This window comes from Symphalangus syndactylus, chromosome 1, assembly GCF_028878055.3.
Source record: "Symphalangus syndactylus isolate Jambi chromosome 1, NHGRI_mSymSyn1-v2.1_pri, whole genome shotgun sequence".
Lineage (NCBI taxonomy): Eukaryota > Metazoa > Chordata > Mammalia > Primates > Hylobatidae > Symphalangus > Symphalangus syndactylus.
The window spans coordinates 131,264,691-131,279,311 of record NC_072423.2 but is presented as its reverse complement, the minus strand read 5'-3'; the positions used below and the strand labels follow the sequence as shown (position 1 = coordinate 131,279,311).

The 14,621-nt window shown below is 37.8% G+C and overlaps 1 protein-coding gene across 8 annotated transcripts in view; it reads left to right on the top strand.

Moving 5' to 3' along the window:
* Positions 1-14,621, top strand: part of RBMS3 (RNA binding motif single stranded interacting protein 3) — a 1,708,877-nt gene that overhangs the window by 1,427,766 nt on the left and 266,490 nt on the right. For all 8 annotated transcript variants that reach the window (XM_055284824.2, XM_055284857.2, XM_055284838.2 and 5 more), the window contains one exon: positions 10,500-10,579. In XM_055284824.2, the coding sequence (XP_055140799.2) occupies positions 10,500-10,579 (80 nt within the window). The remainder of the gene's footprint in view (positions 1-10,499; positions 10,580-14,621) is intronic.

The window sequence follows — 14,621 nt, the reverse complement described above, 5'->3', positions numbered from 1 at the left end:
GGTTGGTTTTATAAACTTTAAGGCACTGTTTTTCCTGTCATAAAAGTTTCTAGCAGCTTAGGTAGAGCAAGGCAGATGCTCCTACAAATGGAGATTTCCTTTATTTATGTAAATTTATTTGACAAAGAGTTTCAAAATAGCCACCTAAATGCCAGAAAGTCATATTTTGGAGACCAATCTAGTTAGATAGCTGGTATTTTCAACGTAGCTTATGTATTGATTAGATTCCTAACCTCAGGGTTGAGCCCTTTAATGAATAGCAAAATGAAAGCATTTGCAGTTTTTGGGGACTAATATTTACATATGTGAAAAGCAGGCAGTGCACCTAGATATTTAAAATTGAACGATCCCACTTTTACATTGAATCCTGGGTCTCCCAGAAGAGAGAAATGCCACAAGACCGGGGTATGCAATGTTTCCACAATGCACCTCACTACAGACTAGTAGTCTCAAGACTAGTAGGTGACCAGTGCCCATCAGCCCACTCTGTGATCAGACCACCCTCCCACAGGAAGAGTTTCATGCCTTGAGGGGAAGTGTTTCCTCCACCTTCAAGTGTTCAAACCTGTCTTTCTATCTAAACACCGGAAAAAATGAGTAGCTCCGTACATTTATAATCATTCACTGCAACTGATTTCAGCTACTTCAGAAACCACAGTTTTTGCCAGTGACTTGGCAGCCATTGCACACACAAAATTCAAGTTGTGTCTCATAGTACAGAGTAATCCCTGGTAACCTAAAAGCTAAAGAGATCCGTTACTACTTCTAACAGCTCTTGCAAATCTTTATTATTAGACTTAGTTATGGAAGTACGATTACCCATAATTATATTTCCTTTTTGAATGATAAAAAAGACCCAGTGAGAGGAATTTTGGTCACCCAAGAAGAATGTTTAGATTTGTCAATTGAGCAGAGCTGTGAAATCTGACCAATTTTAAAGATTACAAATTTTTCACTTAAGCCGTAAGATTACACTTTTTCTTTTCAGAGAGAAACTATTTTTTCCCCGACCAAAATTTTAAATGAGATAAAAGATTGAAAAACGCTTTTTTTTTTTTTTTTTTTTGAGACAGAGTCTCACTCTGTCACCCAGGCTACAGTGCAGTGGCACAATCTTGACTGACTGCAACTTCTGCCTCCCAGGTTCAAGGGATTCTCTTGCCTCAGCCTCCCGAGTAGCTGAGATTACAGGCACCCACCACCATGCCTAGTTTTTGTATTTTAAATAGAGGCAGGGTTTCACCATGTTGGCCAGGCTGGTCTGAACTCCTGACCTCAAGTGATCCTCTTGCCTCAGCCTCCCAAAGTGCTGGGATCACAGGCGTGAGCCACCGTACATGGCCAAAAGATGGAAAAACTCTAAGAATTAATTCAAAATAACACTGGCTCAAAAAGAAAAAGTCAAAGTCACAAATCTGCAATCAGCAGAAACTCTAGAGAATAACAAATGGAACTCCTACCTTACAGTAGGGCTTCAATTCCAACCATGTTGAGGCAGGAATGTGTGCAGTTTCGGTAAGTGAATTGGTCTGAATCTTCGACCAAGAATGGAGCATTCAAATCTGAGGAGGGCTTACCCAGTTGAATGACCTCCGTTGACTCCAGTGAGGTCAGATGAATGAAAGTTATGCTCATATCAGGGCTCCAGCTGTCAGCAAAGCACTGAAGAGAGAGATCACTGAAAGTCTGCTTCAGGTCCCATCTGAGTCACCAAAATGTCAACCTTAAATAACATAAGTACAGAGATTATTTGAGCTCAAAGCTTGAAGATGGCCACCCAGGAGCCTAGATTCATGTTGCCCTGAATATACGGTCCAATTGGCAATAGTTACAAGTGGGTCTTTAAAGGAATAAAGAAGAGAAGTTGTTTATCAAGAATTTGGTTAAAATAACATAAGCTATTAATTGGTTATTCATTGCTCTTTGTGTCACAAGTGCTAGGAATATGAAGATAATGAGTGAGAAAGCTGGTCAGGAACAAAATGCCTTAAACAATTGCCCCCAGGCATGGGTACTCAGGGGAGAGACAGCCATGACTGAAGCCCTGTACTTATGTCTCTCTGGGCCTGATAAATGTTGCATATCTCACATAGTTGAGCCTGATCTGAGCTATTTTTCTTTTCTCAATAATATCTAGGAATGAAATATGGCTGTAGCTAGGAGATTGATTAAAGTGGTAATGTATTCCAGAGTCATTAATGGTATGACTTTTCTACACTTATACTTGATTTTCACTTTATCTCAGATTATTTATTTAAGTTTAATTTTCTGCCATTTCTTTATGAAAATTCCTTCCAGAAACATTGGTCTGGCTAAAAAAAATATGTAGATAATTATGCATCTATATGAGTAGATAGATGATTGTCCCAACTGGGGATAATCAGGTAATCCAAGTGAAAGAAGTAGTTTCTAGATGGAGTATAAGGCAAACTTTATTTCTTACATGCTTCTTGAAACACACAGTCTTTGGGATAATTTTTTTACTCCTCTGCTGTTGATAGCTTTATGGCGTAGGCATCAAGATGCTGGCTAGAAGCAGAGTTTCACTCCAGATGATTCTACTGAAGAAAATTAAGGAGTATTTACAAAACATTTACAGAAGCAGTGTTAAGGGAACTGAGGTAAAGGCAAAGAGACGTTGATGTTCCCAGAGAGGAGCAACAGAGGGAAATCTTTACCACCCTGAGAGCTCAAGGAGCAACCAGAGGGGTGTTTCCAGAGTTCAGTGAGAGCCAGAGCCTCAGAGGAGGGCCTGCCTGGAAGGACTATAGACAGGGAGAGATGCAACCCCTGCTAGACAGAGATGCCAAAGCAGGGAGACAAAGAGGGAAAACCACTCAGATTTCTCTCTACTCTTGCCTTTTGAAGTTCTTTCTTTCAAGCTTCCATAGGCAGAACCCAATGGAAAACCAGGAAACAAAAGAACTAAGATTACACAGTCGATTTAAGGGTTACTTCCTTGGAGCGTAGAGCAAGACAGAGAGGACATTTAGGAAAGGGTAAGCAGAAATACACCGCTATCCTTGTATAAATTAAGTTAAATAATTTTTCTTTTCTCCTAACTATTAAAAATAAAGAAAGAATGCAAGTTCAGTGTTAAACAGCACCTACTATTTTGCCTTAGGATTGGCAATTGATACAGCTTGGTAGGAATAATGGCAAAGTGGCTTCGTTTAAAGAACAAAACTGCCCTTTTACTCTGTTCCATGGTTGCCGTGATGTCTTTTTTTCTGACACCAAATGTGTGGGTTTTTCTGACATCAAATGCTTTTTTTTTTGCATATTGATTTTCTAATTTTTGCATATTGATTCTCTAATTATTATTAGAGAATTTTTGCATATTGATTCTCTAATTCTCTGACATCAATTGGATGTCCTACAATTGAACTCAGTTTTGACACAAACTACCTGTTCATCATCAGACTCCACAGGTGTAAGGGCTCAGTTCCACACCAGCTGCAAATGGAGTGCCCAGGTGTATAGTCCATTCTCATACTGCTATGAAGAAATACCTGAGACTGAGTAATTTATAAAGAAAAAGAGGCTTCATGGACTCACAGTTCCACAATGGCTGGTGAGGCCTCACAATCATAGTGGAAGGCAAAGGGGGAGCAAAGGCATGTCTTACATGGTGGCAGGCAAGACAGTGTGTGCAGGGGAACTCTCTGGCCTCGGAGCCCAAGCCAAGCCACCACATCCCCTGTGACTTGCATGTATACATCCAGATGGCCTGAAGTAACGGAAAATCCACAAAAGAAGTAAAAATAGCCTTAACTGATGACATTCCACCATTGTGATTTGTTTCTGCCTCATCCTAACTGATCAATGTACTTTGTAATCTCCCCCACCCTTAAGAAGGTTCTTTGTAATTCTCCCTACCCCTGAGAATGTACTTTGCGAGATCCACCCCCTGCCCCCAAAACATTGCTCCTAACTCCACCGCCTATCCCAAAACCTATAAGAACTAATGATAATCCACCACCCTTTGCTGACTCTCTTTTCGGACTCAGCCCACCTGCACCCAGGTGAAATAAACAGCCATGTTGCTCACAAAAAGCCTGTTTGGTGGTCTCTTCACATGGATGCGAATGAAAGGAACTATCCTTTATGAAACCATCAGATCTCATGAGACTTACTCACTATCATGAGAACAGCACAGAAAAAAATCCCACCTCCATGATTCAACTACCTGCCACCAGGTCCCTCCCATGGCACCTGAGAATTATAGGAGCTACAATTCAAGATGTGATTTGGATGGGGACACAGCAAAACCATATCACCAAGCTACCCACATTTCTTCCCAGCAACTACAAAATGTGGGAGTACCCACAACTCCCCAATTCAGGTTTAGTAACTCACTAAAATGACTCTCAAAGCATTTTATGTTTATCAGTTTATTATAAAGGATACAACTCAAATGAAAGAAATGCAGATGGCCAAGTATCAGGGAAGAGTTGTGTAGCTTCTGTAGCCTCTCTGGACTCACTACCCTCCTGGCATATATCAATGTCTTGACCAACCTGAAAATTTCCTGAACCTTGTCGTTTAGGGATTTTTATATAGGTTTCATTAGGTGAAACCTCTGGGTTTGATTAATTAAATCATTGGCCCTTGGTGTTTGAGCTCAATCTCCAGCCCCTCTCCAGTTCTTGGAAGTCAGAGAGGGTGGGGATGAAAGTTCTAACCCACTAATCAAGTCTTAGTCTTTCTAGTGACCAGTCCCCATCCTGAAGCTACCTGAGTGACCTCATTAGCATAAACTCAGATGTGGTTAAAAATAGTCTATTCTGAATAACAAAACATACCTCTATCACTCAGGAAATTCCAAGGGGTTTAGAAGCTATGTGTCAGCAACCTGAGAAAAAGACTAAATATATTTTTTATTATGTCATAGTTGCCCTGCAGAAAGCATGGGTTAAACTGTCCCATCTGTTAAAAGGAATCGTAAATTTCAATTTTCGTGTGAAATCTCCCAAGTTTCAAATGTTGACAACCATTTCAAAATTTCCCAAATCTCTTTGCAGTCCAAATAAAACATACCTGTAGACTGGGTTTGGCCCATGGTTTCTAGTCTCACATACCTGACACAGAACTTCGGAACAGGAGTTTTCAACCCTGGCTGCACACCGAAATCACCTGGGTAGCTCTGAAATCTTTGTGCCTGGGCCTCATGCCAAAACAATTAAGTCAGAATCTCCTGGGCTGGGCCCCAGAGATTGGTATTTTTAAAAGTAGTTTTCTGATAATTTTAATGTACAATGATTTTAAAAGCTTCTTATTTTGGAATAAGTTTACCTTCACATAGAAGCCATAATGATAATATAGATTTTCTATATACTGCACACCCAGTTTCCCCCATTAACACCTTAAATTACCACGGCACATTTGTCAAAATTAAGAAACTGACATTGGCATATTACTATTAACTAAACTCCAGACTCTATTTGGATTTTCCCAACTTTTTTATTAACATTCTCTTTCTGTTCCAGGATCCAGTCCAGTTACCATATTGCGTTTAGTTGTCCTGTCTCATCGGCCTGCTCTGATCTGTGATAATTTCTTAGACTTCGTTTGTTTGTTTGAGTAGTACTGGCCAGGTATTCTGAATGTCTCTAGATCTGAGTTTGTCAGCTGTTTTTCTTATGATAGGACCCCTAGTTTTTATGGGTTTGGGGAGAGAATACCACAGAGGTGAATCACCCTTGACATCTTGTATCAGGTTATATTCCATTTTTGAAAACAACTTCTTGAAGTAATAGTGGCTGGGTAGAGTGGAGCTAGCAGGACCCATCCTACTCTTGAACAGATTGAAGTACATCAGTCAGTAGAGAAAATCAGGAGGGATGACATGAGGCCAGCAATGGAGCTGCATCTCTTCCAAATAAATAGTCTCAATTGAAAGTCATGAGACAACAGTTCTATTCCAGGCTCATCCACTAACTAGATTTTAGGGAAGCCAATCACAGTCTTCTAGTGTTACTTGCTTCATCTGTACAATATAGAAGTTGCTATCTGAGGCCATTTCCAGTCTTGAAATTATGTGATCCTCAAGCTCTGGAATGTGTTTTCATTAGTCAAATATTGTCATCCACAGTTTCATTTCCTAAGAGGAATGTGTTGTAATGCTGAGCAAGATACCTCAAAATTTCTGGTTTCTACAAAAGGGCGTGTAAGGGAGGCCTCTCGGCTTCACTGTTTGGTACTTAAGACACTTGTATCCTAAGAATGCCAGGTGCCTGGCAGGAAGAAAACAAATTGCAAAAACTGAGAAGAAAATTCATCGCATCCATTCTTCTTTGTTTCTGGGACTCACTATTTTATTCCTTCCGTTACAATGGATTAAGAAGGAAATGACATAATTTGTTTTTGAAATGTCAGAAGGAGTGCACAGTGTAGTACTTTAAAAAATATTTTAATGTTGACCCTGTGCATACGTAAATCTTTCCAGAAATGAGGATGACTGGCTTACAACGTTAGATACTCTAAGTTGCCAATAATTTGTACAGAGCCTGTGACTGCAAAACCACAAACATGTCACAATACTGGAAACCTCTAATTAACCATAATAAATGACAGGATGGATTTGTTTTAAATACATGGTTAATAATGCTTATTGCTTTAAGACCATAAACTGTGTGATTCTCTATGGAGGTGACAGAGGTAGGCTGCAAATGGTTTTGCAAAGTACATTTCTACCTCTGCATGTTAAGTCTGACCCAGAACATTCTACTAATATTGGATCAGCCTCTCATCTGATGTAATTTGCCTGTGGGAATTGTATTGGCTGTTAAGCTAGCTCCCCTTAGTAGCTGTTTGAAAAAAAAAAAAAAAAAAAAAAAAGGAAGAAGAAGCAGCACAATTCTGTGGTGTGTTTCAAATAACTGAAGCCAGGTTCCTAGGTACTGAGACAAGAAAGAATGTCAAACAGAACCTTTAATGTGTATTTATATTTAAACATCAGACCTAACAGAAAACCCTGAAGCTTTGTACAATGATTAGAGCCTTGTAAGATCCTAATTAATGTATTGTCAGGTGAATGGTTGGCCTGGCACTCAAGCTGTTCTGAGGGACGCAAGGGGTTTCAGGTACCGCCTAGGAAGAATAGATGCAGTTGTAGTGATTCAGTGGCCCATCTGAAAGGGACATATAAAGGCAGCTGTGTCTGGCGTGCTGTCTTTTCAGACTCACTTGATAATGCTAGTGTCAGTTTCAACTGAAGCGTGTGCCAGATTCCAGATAGCTTGAGCTGGCATTTCAGAGAGGTTAATTGTGAAACTTGAGAAGAAAATGGGCACATTCTTCCTAAGATAGCTATTCAAATATAGTCTCTTTCCTCCCCCCCAGAGCTTTCTGGGTCTCAGTCTCACTTTTGTTCTGCTTCCACATAAAATGCATGAGGAACACTGAGCCTTTTCCCCTTGGCAGCTCCTATATTGCCATCTTTGCTGGGAGTGCTTTGCCTTGTTAAAATGTGCCCCGTGTATTAAAATGGAATTGTCACTGCTGGGTGGTGCAGCATAACATGGTTTGACACTAAGCGCCGGCAGCTACAGAAAACAGACTTTTATTGCATTTATTCTTTCAGAGACGGGAGTCTCTAAAGGCTCACAGCAGACATTCACTTAGTTAAATCTGAATGAACCCAAAGTGAACAATCTACGCTGCTGTCTTTGTGTTCATAGAAACAGCCCCCATCCAGCTTGATATGGCTGTAAAACAGTGTTAAGAAAAGACAATCATACTTAGAATACAGAAGGGAGGACTTGAGGCTTTCAAACAAGAACAAAAATATTTTAAGTGGGTGGAGTGGGTTAGCCACTTGATTTTCTTTTTTAGCTTCCCGTCTATTCCCTAAAATGTATTATGTAGAATAAACACACACACACACACACACACACACACACACGCACCCCTAGTATTAGTCTTCATTTATAATTCCATGCCATTTTAAGACAAAGAGAAAGGATTTGATTTGTAAGACTCTTGCAAGCAAGCTTTAGATTCTTAACTGCCTTTTATCCAGATGAGTACCCAGAGAGAGATTGAATAGGGAGGGGGCTCTGAGGCATAAACTTTGCATTCTGTAGCTCTCCTGGAATAAAAATTCCATAAAGTAACATCTGTAGTAATTAAGGGCTTACATTTCCTCTCCCATTCATGTCTCTGCTAGGAGGGAAGGTTATTTGCCCTAAGAGACAGTAGTGGATCCTGTGGGAAGAGAGAAAGAACAGAGTTAGAATTCTTTTCTTCCTGGAAATGGAAGTTTTCTACTTAAAAAAAAAAAAAAAGATAAAAAAAAATTGAAAGACTTACAGTAAAATGTTCCACTGGAAAGGAAACTTGAAAGAGTTAGGAAAATTGTACTTAGCTGTTCCTAAATATTTAGAATGAGGAAAGATTCCTCTTGTCTTTCTTATCCAAACATCTTCTGATATAGGGGAACTTGTGAGTGACTAGTAAACAAAATGCTGCTTTTGTTTTTATTTTTATCAAAATTGCATAGTTTTTTTTTTATTTGGACATCAAATTGATTCATTCTAAAGATTTTTTTTTTTTAAATAATACTTGTGTGGATCCATTGGGTCGCCTGATGATATACATACTGACCGTTAATGTTGTTAGTTTCCTACACTCTTGTCATAGCAGGATCAGCTACTTAAATTAGGGTGAAATATGACAATGTAGATCCCTTTGTTAAAACACTGTTAAGAAGTTCAAGGTGGCAACAGCAGAACTTTAAACCAAGTGCAGGGTTGTTCTAAGTGTGGGGCTCTGTGTGAAGACATAGGCCTCATTCCTGTAAATTCAGCCCTGCTTGGCGGTAGAGATTTGCCATAACCATCAATACAGAAAGATGCACACTCATCCCATGCTTCATAGAAATGAACATCTGAAAACAAAACTTTGTCAGAAAATTATAGCTCAGAAACGGAACTCGTTCCTGATATCATCTTCAAACTTGTTAAACAGGTGATACAGATGCCCTGACTTCCTCTGTCAGTTAATTTTTAAGAATTTCCCGGGCAAACCTTCCACTGAGCCACATGCTTGCTCTACCACATTGTAATAGGGACACTCGCGCTCCAAGCTGCCCAGCTCAGCCCCCTGCCCTAATTACTTCTTCAAAAGCCTTTCCTAGATTCTGTGCCTCCTCTCAGCATTTCTCTCACTTCTGGGATTCCTCTCACATTTGAATTCTTATAGCTGTAATAAATATGTATAACTTACTTGACATTTGTTAACATAATTTTTTCATATCTTTTTTCCTTTGCCATGTAATATGGTCCTGTAATATGGCCATGTAATATGGTCCTGAAATACACATAAAATTTAGATGTAGGAAAGTTTTACAGCTTGAGTTGATGGGCACCATTCCAAGAAAGCTCATATTAATAACAGCAGAAAATCCAAAATTATGCTTTGCCTTTTGAACATATTTTACACATTTCATACACGTTCTTTCATGTGTATGTGTGCTGTTTCTTAAATTTATTTTTGCCTCTAGTATACTCTTTGGAAGACTTAATTTCCTTTTATCAGAATTAATCCTTAATTATTATCCTCCCCATCCAATTTTATAAAATAATAAAGGCCAGATATTATTCATTATTTGGAAAATGCTACAAATATTACTATACTTAAGATGTGGTAACATTGCCAAAATTTAAATTATGTTGGTATGGCTCAAAACGTTCATGCTTTAGGTTGTATGTGAGATGCCAAAATTTGGCACAAGAATACCAGTTTAGGAATATTGATAAGATAGTATGAAAAAATAGGATATTGTCCAAAATTCAATATTGAGAAAGTATAGAACCTAAGATTTGTGTATCTATACCTTCCTTCAACATGTGGGACCCCACCTAACTCTTTGGATGTCTTCCATAAAGTGGATTTTCAATAAAAATGTCATAATGCTGACGACTACATTACTATACCAATCAGTCCTTTAGGCTGCAAGCTGTTCAAATAAAACACATCTTGTCAACCTCTTTTGTGGAATCCATCAGCAGTATAGCTTAATAGCTATAGCACAGGCTTTACTGTTGCACAGGTGTCAGTTCAAATCCTGACTTTACCTCTTATTGGAAAGGTAGTTTATCTGTCTAAGCCTCAGTGCCCTTATTGATATGAATGACAATAACAAGACTTACCCATCAGGTTTGCTAATTCATTATTCAACAGACATTTGTTGAACACTTTCAATTGCCAAATATTGCTGAGTGAATTAAGATAATGCCTCAGGGTTACCTCTGAATGAGTGCTCAGAACAGAGCCCTCCACATAGACACCTTTCAAAGAGTGAATAATACTTTCTCAGCATTAATGAGTTTGTGATGTTCTCTTATCAATCTGGTCATCGTGGTCATGACAAAAGTTGGCAGTTAGGGTACATTTCTCAAATCAAGTATTTCTATGGCTTTCTTGTTTTCCTTTACTTCTTAAGTTTCTTTTTCTTGACAACCATATATGACCTCTGGTTTACCTTTTTTTCCCAGAATGGAGTCTACTGAAAAATGTGAAGTGGTAATTCAACATTTTAATGGAAAATATCTGAAAACACCACCAGGCATCCCAGGTAAGAAATGTCACTAATAAGTGACTAAATGATGCTGAGGCTTAAATTACTCTTATTAGAATAAGTACATGGTAAAGCCCTTGTTGATCACTGCAGAGTTGGGGGGTTTGCTTTTATTAATGTGTATTTTTAAATAATACTGTGTAGCAACTCATCTTTCTCAAAACTTTTTGGTAATTCTCCTTTGGCTTTTTGAATCTCTGCTGCTAACTTTCTAAAGTGGGTTAGAAGAAAACCATAGCAAAGAATAGTTAAAGAATGATGTGCCGGAAGCGATAGAAGTGTGTGACTCATTATTAATATTAAAATTCCAATTTCTAAGTTACAAAATATCCAAACAATGATATTCACAATGAATCCCACAAATCGATGCCAGCGCTGAAACATTTCTTACCAGTCCACGACAAGAAAAGCACAGAAACTGAGAGAAAGCATTTAGAAACTAATATAGCTATTTGACCATGTCATGAAATCTGAGTGCATAATTTTCTTTTACCAAAATATCAGTTACTGACAAAGTGGAAATTTTAGAAAATACCATCCATTTATCAGAGCTAGTTTGAGAAGCCCCAATCTGGACTATCCCAGGGCATTTCACACTTCCCAAGGCAAAATTCCTAAGGTTTTATACACATTATAAAGTGTTCTAACTTTATGCTAGTAAGAATTGCATTAAACATGAAATAATTGGATTTATTATGTGTATCAGAGCTACAAATGCCAGAACTTGAGGCAGTGGTGTATGTGGAAGGTTTTAATATTAACTAAGTAAAGTTTTAAATATAATTCCAATATAAGAAATTAACAATGGAATGAAGTATTAAACTAAGAAAAATCACATAAAGATGCATCTGAATAAGGCAGGTTGGTTTATTTGTTGGTCTTTTATATACAGTTATTCTCAGAGGAGACTAAGGCGACTTCTTCCATCTTACAATATGTGACTTTCATCTTTTTAAGCTTGATTTCAATAGTGTTTGCTGTAGAATGCATCTACTGTTTAAAACCCATCAGAGAGTTCAGAGGTTGAGCATTTTAGTTTTTTAAAATATATTGAGTTTATAGATAAGAGGAAACATATACAAAAAGAGAAATATTTTTGTGGAGGGTTTTGTAATGACTTGCTTTTTTTAAGGAGGATGTCAAGAATGCAGAAAGACCCTTCAGACAGACACTTGCATAATCTGAAAATCTAAAGTAGCTGATTGCTGGCTAATCAGTGAGTCAACATACAGTGAAGACTGTGCCTTGATTTGGTTAGCTTCCATGTGTAACGTTCCCTTGGGAACTGACTGCATTATGATCCAATTGGAGACATATGGTGTTGTTAAGAAAAGAGTTAGCAGTTTTCATCTCAGCATGTTAGCTGCCCTTGCATTTTAGCAGAAATACTTTTTTTTTTTTTGTATAAACAGACATTTTAAGACACTTTACTCAAACCAGTCATCGAGTAAAGGAGTTGCATTGTTTGTGGACTTTCCTCTTATTTGTCCTATTTTATCCAACAGATACCTATCTATATAGAAGTTGTTCAAACTAGGTGTAAATTATATAATTATACAAAAATAAAAATGAGCACACTGTGTAGAAATTATGAATGATTCAAGTTTTAGCACAAGTCTCAATTTTTTGATTTGTTCAAAAAATTGGTATGTCAAAAAGACGTATTGAAAGCCTTCTTGCCCTGATTGATTTGAAAGTATTTTATTTGGTTTTCCCCAATGAACATATTGCTGACTAATACAATTTAATGCTGAAGACAAAGAAAGTCACTACAAATCCCCCAAATGTCTGGGCATCCTTCCAGAATATGCAGGCTGTGATATTAACCTATCTAATATCATAGCTACACCCAATGGAAACATCGTGAATAGCAGGAACTTGGTTATGAGTTTTCTCACTCATTTTTATCTCCTGGGAACAAGAAAGACAAAATAATTATGTTCAGTTATAAAACTCTTAGGAGAGATAACTGTATGCTTCTGAGATTTCCACTCATCATAACAGAACTAAATACACAATATTGATCATCATCAGTGCTTGAATCTGCTTATGTATAAATTACTTTGAAATTTAGAGTTGAATAAAGGCTTCAAATGCTAAGTAAAGACATTTAATCTTTGATACTTAAATTAGGTGTGGAAGAAAAGAGGATATAATACAAGATATGGGTATTTTGCAAGGTAAAGTAGTAATTCGCCCTTGTTGAGTATAATTACTAAGTCATGACAGGCATAATTACAATTTGGGTATATGCTGTCTGCCTTTATTGGTCCTCATTACTTATTACCTGGAAATAGCTGAAATCTTACTTTTAGAAATGTATGTCTTAACCAATATGTGATTCCATATTTAAGACAGGGAGTAGGATATCACTATGAGCTATGGCATCAGATATTCATACTTTTTTTAAGTGGCCAATTTCCCAATCTTTTTCATTACTTTAGAGAGTGTGTCTTTGCTTGTGAATATACTCAACTATAATTAGTGTGACCCACTGAAAACTAAAATACAGTTTTTAAAATCTGAAAAATCTCAGTGTTCTGGCTTATCAAGATTTGACATATTTGAATTCAGAAGTTTGTGGTTTTATAGAACTGCACATTGATTGTTTAAATACATTGCTTTAAGGTCATGTAGATGAGGGACTCACAGTGATCCAATAATGATGACCTGAGATCCTCGGGTCTTAAGAAAGCTGTTGAAAGATTGAATATTATGTCAATCATCTTCTTCTCATACTAGGGCCCTATTGTATTAGTTTGTTTTCATGCTGCTGATAAAGACACATCCAAGACTGGGCAATTTACAAAAGAAAGAGATTTATTGGACTTACAGTTCCACGTGGCTGAGGAGGCCTCACAATCATGGTGGAAGGTGAAAGGCATGTCTCCTATGACGGCAGACAAGAGAAGAGAGCTTGTGCAGGGAAACTCCCCATTTTAAAACCATCAGATCTCATGAGACTTATTCACAATCACAAGAACAGCACGGGAAAGACCTGCACCCATGATTCAATTTTCTCCCACTGGGTCCCTCCCACAACACATGGGAATTCAAGATGAGATTTGGGTGGGGACACAGCCAAACTATGTCGCCTACATTTAATACAACTCTAAGCAAGTACAGAGCAATTGGTGCCATATTCATGCTGTCTACCTCTCTGTTTAGGGACAGTGTGGGGAAAATGTGCCTGTGTTATTGGGCAAATATAATGGCATTCGGTTTCTGTCACTATTGACAATGACAATTATTCTTAAAGGAGATGCAAAGCTAATTATTTTCCTGAGATGATCATCTAGTTTCCAAGTCCCCTACTATGTCATTTCTATAAAAGAACAAGGAAAAAATCTATTTCAACCTAAAATGTTGACATTGCTCTGAATTTCAAATTCTAAAAATGTCATAGTTAAGGAAATTTGCAAGGACATGTAACACTGACCACATTTATGTTGCTGCCCCATTTCGATTTGAGCCATTGTTGGAATTATTTGCTACTTTAATATGATTCACGTTGGTATTGGGTTCTAATTCCTGACAAATAAGTGAGTTGGAAGAGAACTTTACAGATATCTTTTTGGAACATGCTTTATTTCTCTGGGCTCCTCCTATGTATTCATGAAAGATATTTTTTTAAATGAATACATCATGGATGACTGATGTCTTTTAGCATATCCCAGAACTACCTCTGTTCATTTTAGATTATAATGTTATCCCCAGATTTTGGTTACCTGGATCAATGAAGCTAAATATACATGCCAAAAATCAAATTATTGAGTACAAGATACAGGAAGTTAACAAAGATCAGTCGTGTGTATTGCTGCTAGCAGATGAGAAGGAGAGACCAAAAGCATGTGTTAAACAGTGTCAGTCATTTGAGTGTTGTAGCCATCAGCAGAAAGAGATCATTCAGCGTTTTCTCCCTTCCCTAGAGGGAAAAGAAAATACAGCATTCCATAAATGTTGCATGTCCTACATATCGATCTTGGTGTTTTTCTGGACAAAATGAAGGATCATTAGTTGCTTGCCTGCCTAACCCCAG